The 17,192-nt window shown below is 49.9% G+C and overlaps 1 protein-coding gene across 4 annotated transcripts in view; it reads right to left on the reverse strand.

The window, feature by feature from the left end:
• LOC138647409 (sodium- and chloride-dependent creatine transporter 1-like) overlaps positions 1-16,883 on the reverse strand; it is a 63,148-nt gene extending 46,265 nt beyond the window's left edge. For 3 of the 4 annotated variants that reach the window (XR_011314966.1, XR_011314965.1, XM_069736390.1), the window contains exon 1: positions 16,490-16,877. Coding sequence is in view for 2 of the 4 variants with exons in the window: in XM_069736390.1 (XP_069592491.1) it covers positions 16,490-16,523 (34 nt within the window). In the remaining 2 variants the exon portion in view is untranslated. Of the gene's footprint in view, positions 1-16,489 lie in introns of all 4 variants that reach the window. The other variant, XM_069736392.1, reaches the window with a different exon arrangement.
• Between the last annotated feature and the right edge of the window lie 309 nt (positions 16,884-17,192).

Genomic DNA, 17,192 nt, shown 5'->3' on the forward strand with positions numbered 1-17,192 from the left:
TCTTCAGCTTTCCCGGGATCAGAAGCTGCAGATTACACAGGGCCGTTATATAACACAAGTTTTGCGGGACTGTCCCCTGAGCAGAACCTCAGAGGCGGAGCTTACACTAATTTACATAAAGGGGCAGTTCTTGCAGTTTTTTTTTTTTTTGGGGGGGGGTCAAGAGGTGGAGCCTAAATGGAAAAAGGTAATGCAAAATGTACACATTAACCCTTTCGTAGTAAATTTAGTGAGCGAGGGTGCCCAAGACCTGTTCATAAAGTGATCACTGCTGCTATGCAGAGCCCGTCGGCTCCTACCATAATGCGGGGCACTGCGCCCTCCATCGTGTGGTCTTCCTGGAAACATAAGGACACTGACAGCAGGGCGATGCCAATAATTCCTCTTGACAATACGATGTCCTTATTCAGTGTCGGCACAGTTTGGCGGGTGTAGAAACGCATGTAAGGCAATAAAGCCGCATCGGAAATGGAAGATTGGTAAACGATTGATGGAGGTTGCTGACCGGAAGCTTTTGTAGGCAAACGTGTAAGGCTACTTTCACACTAGTGTCGGGCTCGGCTCGTCGCAGTGCATCGGGCCGAGGTTACCGACGCTAGCTGTGAATGCGCCGCACAACGGGGGCAGCGGATGCATTTTTGCAGCGCATCCGCTGCCCCATTGTGAGGTGCGGGGAGGAGTTCCGGCCACGCATGCGCGGTCAGAAATGGCAGACCGTCAGAAGCAAAAAACGTTACATGTAACGTTTTTTTGCTCACGGCGGTCCGCCATAACCGTCGCATGACGGTTGCGACGTGTGTCAATGCGTCGCTAATGTTAGGGTACGTTCACACTAGCGTTGTGCTAGTGTGCGTCGGCGCCGCGTCGGGCGACGCAGCGGCGACGCACGCGTCATGCGCCCCTATGGTTAACATGGGGGACGCATGCGTTTTTGCTTGTTGCGTTAAATGCGTCTTTTTTGCCGCAAGCGTCGGACCAAGAAAACGCAACAAGTTGCATTTTTCTTGCGTCTGATTTTCGGCAAAAAATGACGCACACGTCGCAAAACGCAGCGTTTTTGCGTGCGTTTTGCCGCGTTTTTCGGTGCGTTGCGTCGCCGACGCAGCGGCGCACAACGCTAGTCTGAACGTAGCCTTAGTCTATGGGGCAAAAACGCATCCTGCAGACAACTTTGCAGGATGCGTTTTTCCCCCTAAACGACGCATTGAAAAAAATGCTAGTGTGAAAGTAGCCCAACACCGCTCAGCCATTACTAGTCATTCTTCAGAAGTCTAATGGAAAACTGCAGCAGACTTTAATGTCCGCAGGTTTTCTAATGCCGCATCTCTGCTCCCTCTCAGTGGCCCGATACTTCTAGGAGCTTCTATTGGCATGTCCTCTGCTTGTGTGACGCGAGCGCTGTGCTTCTCTGATGTGTGCACTTTCCCGATGTGGGTGCTATGCCTGCATAATGCGTCCTCATCCAATGTCTCTTACAGGTGTTCTGTTCTTGTCTGATGTGTGAAACTTATTGTGCTTGTGTGTCACGTGCACTTTGCTTTTTTGATGTGTGTGAACCCTTTGTGTGATGTGTGCGCTGTGCTTCTTTGACGTCTGAGCTGTTCATGCGACGCATGGATGCTTGTGCAACACATGCACTTTGCTTTCCTGCTGTGTGCCTGTGTAATGTGTGCTGTGCTTATAGGACGTGTACATGCTTCCCTGATGTGTGCGCTGTGCCTGTGTGACGTGTACATAATGCTTCTCTGATGTGTGCGCTGTGCCTATAGGATGTGTACATAATGCTTCTCTGATGTGTGCGCTGTGCCTGTGCTGTGAGACGTGTACATAATGCTTCTCTGCAGAGCAAGAATCCTGGAGTAATTAGTCCAAAGAAAAAAAAAATATATATATATATATAATTGTCTAAGGGTTTTTCCGTCTGTCTGTCCTGGAAATCCCGGCTCTCTGATTGGTCGAGGCCGCCAGGCCTCGACCAATCAGCAACGGGCACATCGACGATGATGTCATAATGGTTGCCATGGCGACAATGATGTCATAAAGGTTGCTTCGACCAATCAACGACGGGCACAGCGACGATGATGTCATAATGGTTGCCATGGCGACGATGATGTCATAAAGGTTGCCTCGACCAATCAGCGACGTGCACAGTCTGCCGCAAATTCTGGAATCATCATTGTCCATATACTACAGGGACATGCATATTCTAGAATACCCGATGCGTTAGAATCGGGCCACAATTATATATATATATATATATATATATATATATATATATATATATATATATATATATATATATATATATATATATATATATATATATATATATATATATATATATATATATATACCACCACTGCCCATCTCAGATGCATAAGTGCTCACACCCATAGTACCTCTAAGACACCACAGCCGTGGCCCCATCTATCAGGGAAGGCTGATAGACGTAGGAAACACTGAAGTGGATTTACAGAGGATGGGGCCACAAGGACACCATCACCGAGGTGGTAAGCGTCGCAGCGCTGGGACCCCCAATGTCAACAGTGAGGTCTATTTGCAAAACTGCTCCATTCACTGTTTAAGGGACTGACAGAATATGATAATGGCAGAGGGTGTTGTGTGCCCCCTTCGGGACCAGGAGATAGCTGCCCCCCCCATTATAGCTGCCCCTCCACTCCGGGGCCGGATACACTGCGCATGCCCATCCACATGGAGGAGGGAGCCACCGTTCTGGATATTCCTTCTACCAGGCGTCTGCTTATCTGTCCTCCGCCTGTGTTGGGGACCTGTGACGTCACAATGCAGAGCAGCGAGTCCCTCACACCGAGTCCCTCACACCGAGTCCCTCACACCGAGTCCCTCACACCGAGTCCCTCACACCGAGTCCCTCACACCGAGTCCCTCACACCGAGTCCCTCACAGTCACCGCGCCGCCCACACACTTGCACACATCGGCGGGTGCGCAGGCGCTGCAGACAGTGCAGAGGCCGTGTGCATCTTTATCACCTTCTCGAGGACTCGCAGTCCAAGGACGCGGCTCATTATTATTATCTGGCCTCATTGCTGCACAGCGCCGTCCTTGGAGCATGCACGTGCAGTGATCCCTGAGGGCAGCGCGTACGATAACGAGATGATGTGCAGGGCTATGGCGGCGGCATGAAGTGAACGGCCAGTAATACACAGCTTGTCCTTACTAGAATCATGGAACTAGGCCGAGGACAATTCTGATTTTCTATATAAGTGTGCACTGTATGACCCCACCATGTAAGCACTGTATAGCAGTATTATAAAGCCCCGGGGTGCAGTCTACACGTATACACCTCAGTATATAGGGAGGACGAAGGAACAAACAAGTCAGTCATTTCTCCAGTTGGTAAAATGGCACTAGACAACAATATAGGCACTGTGTCTCCACGGCATGCCGCCATCATGTAAGCATCGTATGAGGAGAAAACAGGCACCGCGCGGTAGCATTACTCCCAATATAGCGGTAATATGTGAGCACTGTATGGCACCACTTCATAATACACAATATAGACACTTTATAAAACTAAAGGCACCGTGGGCATTCACTGTATGGATCCACTACTATGTATGGTGGTGACGTCATTAGAGCCTGTATTGTGGTATTATTTAGGTAATGTGGCGGCATCGTTTAGGCATTGTACTGATACACAGGCTTTAATCACATCTCCCAACCATGCTGGATCCAGCAGGACAGTCTCAAATTTGAGGAGTTTCTCTCAATTTCCATGATGTCTGTATCCTCAAACCACAGATACAGGCGAATACACTGAAGGGGCCAAATACAGACTGAGGGCCTTGTGGTCATGTTACTGGCAGCCGGCAGCAGGACAAAGACAAGTGGGAGCTTATGTCCTGTTATCGTACTGTTTATGGGAGCATCATACAGTGCGTGAGGAGCATCACACTGTGCGTGAGGAACTATGAGGGGCATCATACAGTGTGAAGAACTGTGGAGGGCATCATACAGTGCGTGAGGAACTGTGTAGGGTATACAGTGTGAGAAGCTGTGGGGGGACATCATACTGTGTGCGAGGAGCTGTGGGGGTATCATACAGTGTGATAAACTGTGGGGGGGCATCATACTGTGTGAGGAACATCGTACTGTGCGTGAGGAACTGTGTAGGGTATACAGTGTGAGAAGCTGTGGGGGGACATCATACTGTGTGAGGAACATCGTACTGTGCGTGAGGAACTGTGTAGGGTATACAGTGTGAGAAGCTGTGGGGGGGCATCATACAGTGCGTGAGGAACTGTGTAGGGTATACAGTGTGAGAAGCTGTGGGGAACATCACACTGTGCGTGGGGAACATCACACTGTGCGTGGGGAACATCACACTGTGCGTGGGGAACATCACACTGTGCGTGGGGAACATCACACTGTGCGTGGGGAACATCACACTGTGCGTGGGGAACATCACACTGTGCGTGGGGAACATCACACTGTGCGTGGGGAACATCACACTGTGCGTGGGGAACATCACACTGTGCGTGGGGAACATCACACTGTGCGTGGGGAACATCACACTGTGCGTGGGGAACATCACACTGTGCGTGGGGAACATCACACTGTGCGTGGGGAACATCACACTGTGCGTGGGGAACATCACACTGTGCGTGGGGAACATCACACTGTGCAGGGTAAACAGTGAGAAGCTGTGTGGGGGGGCATCATACTGTGTGAGGAGCTGTGGGGGGGCATCATACAGTGTGTGATAAACTGTGGGGGCATCATACAGTGTGTGATAAACTGTGGGGGCATCATACGGTGTGAGGAACATACTGTGTGTGAGGAACATCATACTGTGCGTGAGGAACTGTGTAGGGTATACAGTGTTAGAAGCTATGGTCGGGGGCATCATACTGTTGGGGTATCATACAGTGTGATAAACTGGGGGTGCATCATACTGTGTAGAGGGAAATTTTACTGTATGTGGTGGGCTGTAGTTGCCTCATACTGCGAGTGTGAAGGCAATGTACTGTTCATGGGAGACTGAGTATTGTACTGTGGGGGGTTCTGTGGGAACATCCTACTGTGTGGTGGCATCATACGGTGTGTGGGGGAATGTACTATGGTTGTGGAGGCGGTATACTGCAGGCATGGGGTACTATGGGGGCATCATACTGTTCGAGTGGCTGAGGGGAATCATTTTGTGAGTAGCTTATTATACTGTTTCTGGGGGACACTGTGGGGGCATCATACTGTACAAGAAAACTTTTGGGGCCATGGCTGGTAGGAGGTGAGCCCCACATCCACCTAAATGGAATATCTTTTCTCCTTTCACACAGAAGGCAATCCCCAGCTCACAGTAATAGCAGCAATGCAGAGAACATTCAGTCCGGAAGCCGGTCAGAGCGAAATGAATAAAAGATTACAGATAAACCGCAGCCATCGTTTACACGGCATATTCTTACCATGAATATTTGAGGAGCGACAAAATGCAGCTGAAATCTGAAGCCCACAGCTCTGAAACAAAGCTACAAACCTAGCTACCCAAAGCCACCACTAGGGGGAGCACAGGAGCTCACTGCATACTGGTCTATATACATAGCCTAACCTCTTGAGCTCCCCCTGGTGGTTGCAGATATCTAGATTGATATTCTTTAAAGGGAGTCATATCAGATCTCATCCTAAAACAAATACCTGTACAAGGCAGTACACATAGTAATTAGGGAAAGAGCGCACGCAGGGCGGTCCAACTCCAGGCAAGCACCCAGGCTAGAGTAATTAAACCATCCACAATGGCCCCCTACTTGTGCTGGATATAAAATCCAAGGGCTGAGCAAATAGGGGGCCAAACCATGTATTTCAGAGCCCCACGCCCCCTGCTGTCCATTATGGGAATCTTCACTGAAAATTGCCAATATATGAGCATTGAGGTCACGGGGGCTTCCCAAGGTAAATGGACGCCATGCAGCGGCCCGGAGGGTCATGGCGGGAGCTCTACTATTGCCGTACACGCCAAACATAGGAGGACAGGACCTAAATGGGCAGCCGGGTCACCCGAGTCATCACCTGTGGCTCAGGAGGATCTCGTATAGTGACTCGCCGACACGCGGCGCGGTGTGCACTCCTCCATTATTGGCAAAACACAAATGTTTTATGTTCACAGAAAGGAAGAAAACAGCTTTGTTCAGGAGACAAACAGGAATGAAAGCGCTGACGTCTGCTGGCGCCTCCTATGCCCCGCAACGTGTGGGCACAATGAAGACATTTACAGGCGCTCACATGTAGACTCCTCCGAACAGACGAATATTGTGTCCGCCTGGTCCTGACCCCGTCACCTGCAGCTCCGATAACGGATGGGGAAGTGACAAGGGACGCGGCTCCTTTAATTTGCCTCATCTGTAATCACCCAAAAGTTTAAGAATTTGCATAAATAGTAATTACTCACTACAACTACCAGCAACTGTATACAGAGCTGCAGGGACCTGGGGTACAAGAGCTCTGCCAGGATCCTGGAAGGATGGTCGGCTCCCAGCTTGCTGATGGTTTCCATTGCTCACAACTCTGGAGGAGAATACAGGATGTAACGGATTATCAATAATATATTGCATGTACAGCAGAATAGTGAGTGCAGCTCTGGAGTATAATACAGGATGTAACTCAGGATCAGTAATGTAATGTATGTACACAGTGACTGCACCAGCAGAATAGTGAGTGCAGCTCTGGGGTATAATACAGGATGTAACTCAGGATCAGTAATGTAATGTATGTACACAGTGACTGCACCAGCAGAATAGTGAGTGCAGCTCTGAAGTATAATACAGGATGTAACTCAGGATCAGTAATGTAATGTATGTACACAGTGACTGCACCAGCAGAATAGTGAGTGCAGCTCTGGAGTATAATACAGGATGTAACTCAGGATCAGTAATGTAATGTATGTACACAGCGACTGCACCAGCAGAATAGTGAGTGCAGCTCTGTGGTATAATACATGATGTAACTCAGGATCAGCAATGTAATGTATGTACACAGTGACTGCACCAGCAGAATAGTGAGTGCAGCTCTGGGGTATAATACAGGATGTAACTCAGGATCAGTAATGTAATGTATGTACACCGTGAGTGCACCAGCAGAATAGTGAGTGCAGCTCTGGGGTATAATACAGGATGTAACTCAGGATCAGTAATGTAATGTATGTACACCGTGACTGCACCAGCAGAATAGTGAGTGCAGCTCTGGGGTATAATACAGGATGTAACTCAGGATCAGTAATGTAATGTATATACACAGTGACTGCACCAGCAGAATAGTGAGTGCAGCTCTGGGGTATAATACAGGATGTAACTCAGGATCAGTAATGTAATGTATGTACTGTACACTGACTGCACCAGCAGAATAGTGAGTGCAGCTCTGGGGTATAATACAGGATGTAACTCAGGATCAGTAATGTAATGTATGTACACAGTGACTGCACCAGCAGAATAGTGAGTGCAGCTCTGGGGTATAATACAGGATGTAACTCAGGATCAGTAATGTAATGTATGTACTGTACACTGACTGCACCAGCAGAATAGTGAGTGCAGCTCTGGGGTATAATACAGGATGTAACTCAGGATCAGTAATGTAATGTATGTACACCGTGAGTGCACCAGCAGAATAGTGAGTGCAGCTCTGGGGTATAATACAGGATGTAACTCAGGATCAGTAATGTAATGTATGTACACCGTGAGTGCACCAGCAGAATAGTGAGTGCAGCTCTGGGGTATAATACAGGATGTAACTCAGGATCAGTAATGTAATGTATGTACACCGTGAGTGCACCAGCAGAATAGCGAGTACAGCTCTGGAGTATAATACAGAATGTAATGTATGTATATACTCACTAAATTTCTCATAACGTAATATTATGGCTTTACCATTTACGCCGCTTTGTTCCTGACATTACCCAAACTGAAATTTAAAAAAATTTCCAATCAGAAGTCGAATACTCTGATGGAGAACATTCAAGCTCCGGGATGTTACGATGCCGCTGGATCCAGTGCTGTAGGGCATCGGTGCCAATCATGGAGCCATCGTGCCATCATGGTCTTGTAAAATTCGATGCAGTCAGCCGTACACTGCACTTGTCAGCTCTCGATGACACTCGGGACGCACTCGCTTTTTTCATGTCACAAGAAAAGACCTGCAGAAAAGCCGCCGCGAGCCACACGACTTCCCGGAGCTTCAGATTTGTGTTATACAATGCACAGACCGTATAGGGCCATATTATACCGCCATATGCCTCCCATAGCAACTTCCAGCATATGTGGTGCAACAAAAGAACTTTTTTCCTAAAATCGTCATTACCATATGGCGTCCTATTTTAGGATCCTTCGTGCAAACACAAAAAAGGTTATTGCAAGAATTCTGGTTACAGAAGGTTTATAAAGAGCCGTCAAAAAAACACCGCCATATACTGCTAAGAAAATGTACTGTACAATGTCACTCAGTGCTGGAGCAATGCTGACAACCAGAAGACAAGTAACAGCAAGATGCAAGAAAATCACAGGAGGCGCCCCCATTACAGACCCCCCCCACAATCAGCCCTGGTACCCCCCCCCCCCCCCCCCCCCGAGAGGCGAGCAGTCAGCGTAGTGGAAGACTACATAGTGGCCGGCACACAATGGCGGCACAGCGCGGCCGCTCTCTGCATACAATGAGCCTCTTGTTCGGCCATTCACAAGTATAAATATTATGGTTTCAATCACCGGATCACGTGGGTGAAGCCCCTAAAACTAGGACCCCAGATGTTAGATAATACCGGCTGGAGATGACTGTACAGTCGGTATACGATGATTTCTGTAGGATCAATGGGTAGAGACGCAGCGCCCCCGCTCCCCGGCCTTGGACACGTCATTTATCTTGTTACCAAGGGGATGAATTGCCGGAGACGCAGATTCCTACAATTATTTCACTCAGTTTCCTCTCAATGAATAAAACAATATGCACGCAACGCTCCGAGCGAGAAGACGGACCGCCCTCCCCCGACCATTTACATCCCTATCCTCCTATTACACCAAGACACAAACCCCCTGGGAAACGCGCCAGAGCCCCTGCGACCAGCGGGAAACGCGCCAGAGCCCCTGCGACCAGCGGGAAACGCGCCAGAGCCCCTGCGACCAGCGGGAAACGCGCCAGAGCCCCTGCGACCAGCGGGAAACGCGCCAGAGCCCCTGCGACCAGCGGGAAACGCGCCAGAGCCCCTGCGACCAGCGGGAAACGCGCCAGAGCCCCTGCGACCAGCGGGAAACGCGCCAGAGCCCCTGCGACCAGCGGGAAACGCGCCAGAGCCCCTGCGACCAGCGGGAAACGCGCCAGAGCCCCTGCGACCAGCGGGAAACGCGCCAGAGCCCCTGCGACCAGCGGGAAACGCGCCAGAGCCCCTGCGACCAGCGGGAAACGCGCCAGAGCCCCTGCGACCAGCGGGAAACGCGCCAGAGCCCCTGCGACCAGCGGGAAACGCGCCAGAGCCCCTGCGACCAGCGGGAAACGCGCCAGAGCCCCTGCGCCCCGAACAAGAAAACCTAAAGAGATAAATTGGAATATAGAAGTTGGTGTGCATGCAGCGTGTAAAGACTGACACCCGGCTAGTGGGCACGCAGCCCTGCAGAACCACATGATTATTTGTGGCCAGTGTAAACCTTCGCTTACACACTACACGCACACCAACTTGTACCCTGTGCATATAAAGGTTTGCGCTGCCTTTCTTTGAGCTGGGGCATTACATTCATGCAGTCCCCCATGCCTGCGTGTCCACTAGCTTGGTTTGTCCTTCTCAGCCCTTATCCACATTCATGTTACTTGACAAATGGTAAGGTGTTAATATTTGAAGTTAGGACTTTCCAAAATGGGGTCACCGTGACGCGGTTGGATGGCATCGATCAATTATGTTAACTAAGTATCCTATAAATATTTTCATGTACTGTTGCTGTTCATTTATGCAGGATATTTGCTTATATGTTTTTCTTGGGTTTTGTCTGTTTAGTGGCCAGTGTGAACATGCGCTAACTCTTATTCACATTATGTCACTGGAGAAATGGTCGGGTTTTAATATTACAGCATAGGATCGGCCCAAATAGGGTCACCTTGACGCAGTGGGACGGCTGTTAAATTCTTCAATCAAAATTATGTTAACTAAGCACCCCATATTTTCATGCACTATATTACGCCAGTGACAAGGGGAGACGCCAGACCCCCCCCCATACGCCAGGGACTAGGGGAGACGCCAGACCCCCCATACACCAGGGACTAGGGGAGATGCCAGACCCCCCATACGCCAGTGACTAGGGGAGACGCCAGACCCCCCCCCCCCCCATACGCCAGGGACTAGCGGAGACGCCAGACCCCCCCATACGCCAGGGACTAGGGGACGCCAGACCACTATAGTCCAGGGACTAGGGGACGCCAGACCACTATACGCCAGGGACTAGGGGACGCCAGACCACTATACGCCAGGGACTAGGGGACGCCAGACCACTATACGCCAGGGACTAGGGGATGCCAGACCACTATACGCCAGGGACTAGGGGATGCCAGACCATTATACGCCAGGGACTAGGGGACGCCAGACCACTATACGCCAGGGACTAGGGGACGCCAGACCACTATATGCCAGGGACTAGGGGACGCCAGACCCCTATAGTGGATGCTTCCCCACCTGTCCAGATCCAGCGGGACGGTCTTGAATATGCCCCGAGGTCACAGATACAGGTTTATCTAATGGTGGAACAGGGAGCTTTCCTTCACCGTTCAATCTATGTAAAGACTGACTGTCCCACCAGGACCACTGGGTCATGTGACCTCAGGTCATGTGACTAGGTGGTGGTGAAGAGGAGCAGGACACAGGCAAGTTGTGGGTTAGAGCCAAGTGTTACATCTGTACACTGGGGGACATCACAGTGTGGTGGGCACATTTGGGGGCATCTTACTATATTGGCTTATAGCAGGTGTTCCTCTTCCTTATTTTTAAAAGCTGAGTTTTGGGTGACACCAAGCCCCCAGCCCGCCAGGGACTGGTGCACTACGCCTCCTCCCCCTCCAAAGGCAGCCATATTTGTGGTCACCCAGCTTTCCCAGGATCAGACATACAGTGGGGCAAAAAAGTATTTAGTCAGTCAGCAATAGTGCAAGTTCCACCACTTAAAAAGATGAGAGGCGTCTGTAATTTACATCATAGGTAGACCTCAACTATGGGAGACAAACTGAGAAAAAAAAATCCAGAAAATCACATTGTCTATTTTTTTAACATTTTATTTGCATATTATGGTGGAAAATAAGTATTTGGTCAGAAACAAAATTTCATCTCAATACTTTGTAATATATCTTTTGTTGGCAATGACAGAGGTCAAACGTTTTCTGTAAGTCTTCACAAGGTTGCCACACACTGTTGTTGGTATGTTGGCCCATTCCTCCATGCAGATCTCCTCTAGAGCAGTGATGTTTTTGGCTTTTCGCTTGGCAACACGGACTTTCAACTCCCTCCAAAGGTTTTCTATAGGGTTGAGATCTGGAGACTGGCTAGGCCACTCCAGGACCTTGAAATGCTTCTTACGAAGCCACTCCATCGTTGCCCTGGCGGAGTGCTTTGGATCATTGTCATGTTGAAAGACCCAGCCACGTTTCATCTTCAATGCCCTTGCTGATGGAAGGAGGTTTGCACTCAAAATCTCACAATACATGGCCCCATTCATTCTTTCATGTACCCGGATCAGTCGTCCTGGCCCCTTTGCAGAGAAACAGCCCCAAAGCATGATGTTTCCACCACCATGCTTTACAGTAGGTATGGTGTTTGATGGATGCAACTCAGTATTCTTTTTCCTCCAAACACGACAAGTTGTGTTTCTACCAAACAGTTCCAGTTTGGTTTCATCAGACCATAGGACATTCTCCCAAAACTCCTCTGGATCATCCAAATGCTCTCTAGCAAACTTCAGACGGGCCCGGACATGTACTGGCTTAAGCAGTGGGACACGTCTGGCACTGCAGGATCTGAGTCCATGGTGGCGTAGTGTGTTACTTATGGTAGGCCTTGTTACATTGGTCCCAGCTCTCTGCAGTTCATTCACTAGGTCCCCCCGCGTGGTTCTGGGATTTTTGCTCACCGTTCTTGTGATCATTCTGACCCCATGGGGTGGGATTTTGCGTTGAGCCCCAGATCGAGGGAGATTATCAGTGGTCTTGTATGTCTTCCATTTTCTAATTATTGCTCCCACTGTTGATTTCTTCACTCCAAGCTGGTTGGCTATTGCAGATTCAGTCTTCCCAGCCTGGTGCAGGGCTACAATTTTGTTTCTGGTGTCCTTTGACAGCTCTTTGGTCTTCACCATAGTGGAGTTTGGAGTCAGACTGTTTGAGGGTGTGCACAGGTGTCTTTTTATACTGACAACAAGTTTAAACAGGTGCCATTACTACAGGTAATGAGTGGAGGAAAGAGGAGACTCTTAAAGAAGAAGTTACAGGTCTGTGAGAGCCAGAAATCTTGATTGTTTGTTTCTGACCAAATACTTATTTTCCACCATAATATGCAAATAAAATGATAAAAAAAAACAGACAGTGTGATTTTCTGGATTTTTTTTTCTCAGTTTGTCTCCCATAGTTGAGGTCTACCTATGATGTAAATTACAGACGCCTCTCATCTTTTTAAGTGGTGGAACTTGCACTATTGCTGACTGACTAAATACTTTTTTGCCCCACTGTATCAACTTCATGTCTACATGTGGATCATAGTGGTCACAGGCGATTCAGCCATGATTAACCCTTTCCCATCAGTCTGTGCATTAAGCTGCTGTGCCCGTCTCCCCGGGCTCTGGAGGTGGCACCGCTTTCCCTTTGGGATTTGCCGTCTTCTCATTTCCTTTCATGGAAATCAATGAATAAGACTGACGTTGGCGGCGTTACAAGTGTTTTGTTGGTGCCTTGTGCCGGCTGCTGTCACGCTGGAAGCATTGGCACGGCCCGTCGCAGAGCTGACAATACGGAGGAAGGGGCACTCGCCCGTCACTATACGCTCCCAAACCTTACCCTGACATTATATGGGGCAGAAAGTGGCGGGGGGCCGGGGAGGGGGGAATGGTGCCAACACAACAAGCCCCCCAGGCAGCAAACTGGAAAAGCCCCTGGGATGGAAAACCTACTGAGACTGAGCAAAGCTAGTTGGGCGCAGAACAATGGGGAGAACATCCGATGTAGCAGAGCCGAGTGTCAGATGTAGTAACAGGGAGCACATCCGATGTAGCAGAGCCGAGTGTCAGATGTAGTAACAGGGAGCACGTCAGATGTAGTAGAGCCGAGTCTGTCAGATGTAGTAACAGGGAGCACATCCGATGTAGCAGAGCCGAGTCTGTCAGATGTAGTAACAGGGAGCACGTCCGATGTAGCAGAGCCGAGTGTCAGATGTAGTAACAGGGAGCACGTCAGATGTAGTAGAGCCGAGTCTGTCAGATGTAGTAACAGGGAGCACATCCGATGTAGCAGAGTCTGTCGGATGTAGTAACAGGGAGCACATCCGATGTAGCAGAGTCTGTCGGATGTAGTAACAGGGAGCACATCCGATGTAGCCGAGTCTGTCGGATGTAGTAACAGGGAGCACGTCCGATGTAGCAGAGCCGAGTCTGTCGGATGTAGTAACAGGGAGCACGTCCGATGTAGTAGAGCAGAGTCTGTCGGATGTAGTAACAGGGAGCACGTCTGATGTAGTAGAGTCTGTCGGATGTAGTAACAGGGAGCACGTCCGATGTAGCAGAGCAGAGTTTGTCGGATATAGTAACGGAGCACGTCTGATGTAGTAGAGCAGAGTCTGTCGGATGTAGTAACAGGGAGCACATCCGATGTAGCAGAGTCTGTCGGATGTAGTAACAGGGAGCACGTCCGATGTAGCAGAGCAGAGTTTGTCGGATATAGTAACAGGGAGCACGTCTGATGTAGTAGAGCAGAGTCTGTCGGATGTAGTAACAGGGAGCACGTCTGATGTAGTAGAGCAGAGTCTGTCGGATGTAGTAACAGGGAGCACGTCTAATGTAGTAGAGCAGAGTCTGTCGGATGTAGTAACAGGGAGCACGTCCGATGTAGCAGAGCAGAGTTTGTCGGATATAGTAACAGGGAGCACGTCTGATGATGTAGAGCAGAGTCTGTCGGATGTAGTAACAGGGAGCACGTCAGATGTAGCAGAGCAGAGTTTGTCGGATACAGTAACAGGGAGCACGTCTGATGATGTAGAGCAGAGTCTGTCGGATGTAGTAACAGGGAGCACGTCAGATGTAGTAGAGCCGAGTGTCAGATGTAACAGGGAGCACGTCTGATGTAGTAGAGTTTGTTGGATGTAGTAACAGGGAGCACGTCCGATGTAGTAGAGTAGAGTTTGTCAGGTGTAGAAGGGAGCATGTCCAATGTAGTAGAGTTTGTTGGATGTAGTAACAGGGAGCACGTCTGATGTAGAGCAGAGTTTGTCGGATATAGTAACAGGGAGCACGTCTGATGTAGTAGAGCAGAGTTTGTTGGATATAGTAACAGGGAGCACGTCTGATGTAGTAGAGCAGAGTTTGTTGGATGTAGTAACAGGGAGCACGTCAGATGTAGTAGAGTTTGTCGGATGTAGTAACAGGGAGCACGTCTGATGATGTAGAGCAGAGTCTGTCGGATGTAGAAGAGAACATGTCCGATGTAGTAGAGCAGAGTTTGTTGGATGTAGGAACAGGGAGCACGTCAGATGTAGTAGAGTTTGTCAGATGTAGTAACAGGGAGCAAGTCAGATGTAGTAGAGCAGAGTTTGTCGGATATAGTAACAGGGAGCACGTCTGATGTAGTAAAGCAGAGTCTGTCGGATGTAGTAAAGCAGAGTCTGTCGGATGTAGTAACAGGGAGCACGTCTGATGTAGTAAAGCAGAGTTTGTCGGATATAGTAACAGGGAGCACGTCTGATGTAGTAGAGCAGAGTTTGTCGGACGTAGTAACAGGGAGCACGTCTGATGTAGTAGAGCAGAGTTTGTCAGATGTAGTAACAGGGAGCACGTCCGATGTAGTAGAGTTTGTCGGATGTAGTAACGGAGCACGTCAGATGTAGTAGAGCAGAGTTTGTCAGATGTAGTAACAGGGAGCATGTCTGATGTAGTAGAGCAGAGTTTGTCAGATGTAGTAACAGGGAGCATGTCTGATGTAGTAGAGCAGAGTTTGTCAGATGTAGTAACAGGGAGCACGTCTGATGTAGTAGAGCAGAGTTTGTCAGATGTAGTAACAGGGAGCACGTCAGATGTAGTAGAGTTTGTCGGATGTAGTAACGGAGCACGTCAGATGTAGTAGAGCAGAGTTTGTCAGATGTAGTAACAGGGAGCATGTCTGATGTAGTAGAGCAGAGTTTGTCAGATGTAGTAGAGCAGAGTTTGTCAGATGTAGTAACAGGGAGCATGTCTGATGTAGTAGAGCAGAGTTTGTCAGATGTAGTAACAGGGAGCACGTCAGATGTAGTAGAGTTTGTCGGATGTAGTAACAGGGAGCACGTCTGATGATGTAGAGCAGAGTCTGTCGGATGTAGTGGAGCAGAGTTTGTCAGATGTAGTAACAGAGCACGTCAGATGTAGTAGAGCCAAGTTCGTTAGATATACAATACTGAGCATGTCAGATTACGTCACATCATACATCGCGACCAGCAGGAGGATTACTATTCTTCATCATCAGTATCATCTGCTTCGGCTCTGCTACATCTGTACATGTAAGCTCACCCCTTCATGGACCACATGCACAGATGTAGCAGAGCTAAAATTGTTATTTGGGGGCAGCATTATCTACATTGAGACCTTAGTAGTTGATCCTGCATTCAGGGATGCGTCTATAGTGGGTACAGAAGCTTCAGTGGCCCCAGAGCCCATGGGGGCCACATCCCTCTGCACCAGAAGACATTATAAATGGCAGATGGGGCTTCAGGCGACACCTCGGCGATATGACACGCACCGTGCCACAGGACACTCAGCTCTGCTACATGCGCACATGTCTACGACATCCGAGCACTACACCACGGCGATGACCGGCGGCTCCGTCCGCACCGGTCTATGGATGTGGTACAAAGATGGTGCAGAGCGGCGGGGGATGGGAGCTCTATTGTGCGGCACGAAGACTGACAGCCAGAAAGCAGCGCCGGCCGGCAGGGTTGTGACGCCGTCACTCTGCTACGCCACAAAAGAGGAGGATGGTGTATGGGTGACGGTGTCCTCAATGAGCTGGTGGGGACTGCAGCGACGTGACCATCTGCAGAGAAGGAATACCGCTGTGACGTGCACAGGACGGACAGATGACGGACACACGGATGGATGACGGACACGATGAATGGAGCGCCGCCGTGCTACTCTATCAGACCCCCCCCACCTGTGCTCCGCGGGGTCCTCTAGGGGAGTATCATAGAGGGGGGTGGGACAGGGAGTATGACCGGAGGCTGGGTATTGGGGGGTCCCCACCGGCGGGGGAGGGGGCGCTGACGTCACCTACCTGCGCTCTTCTCTTTCGTCGTTACACTTCTCATTGTTGGCGGAGGGCTCGTCTCGATTTTTTAGGTTTTTCTTTTTTCCTCCTTTTAGATTTATTTTTCGCAGCAAATAAAAAATATATTCAGTCTTTCCTTATTAAAAAAAAAAAGAAAATAATAATGATTTGAAATTAAAAAAAAAATACAGAGAGAACCTCGGGGAGCGGGGGAGGGGGTTCAGAAACAATCCACGAAGCACTTGAAGGTGAGTCGGAAGAACCGCATTGATGAAGATTCAGAACGTGTGAATGAAGCGTCAGTAAGCGGCCGGCTGCCCGGGAGAGCGGGGTCACGGGTGTGAAGAGCGGCGGAGTGTGCGGGGGAGCGTCTCCATCACACGGCGGCTCACAGCGGACTGAGCGCCGGCTCCGGAGGACGGGCAGAAATACGGGGACGCGGCCCCGCCCACAACGCTGGGGATTGGCTGGAGCCGCAGCTGCTGCGGGAGAAACATCAACACATGCACCTGCTGAGCCCTCAGCCCCGCACCGACCGACACCGGGGCCCGTACTGACACCGAGGGCCCGCACCGACACCGGGGGCCCGCACCGACACCGAGGGCCCCGCACCGACACCGAGGGCCCGTACTGATACCCCACACTGACACCGGGGCCCGTACTGACACCGGGGGTCCGCACCGACACCGGGGGCCCCGCACCGACACCG

The sequence above is a fragment of the Ranitomeya imitator genome, chromosome 8 (genome assembly GCF_032444005.1).
Source record: "Ranitomeya imitator isolate aRanImi1 chromosome 8, aRanImi1.pri, whole genome shotgun sequence".
Taxonomy (NCBI): domain Eukaryota; kingdom Metazoa; phylum Chordata; class Amphibia; order Anura; family Dendrobatidae; genus Ranitomeya; species Ranitomeya imitator.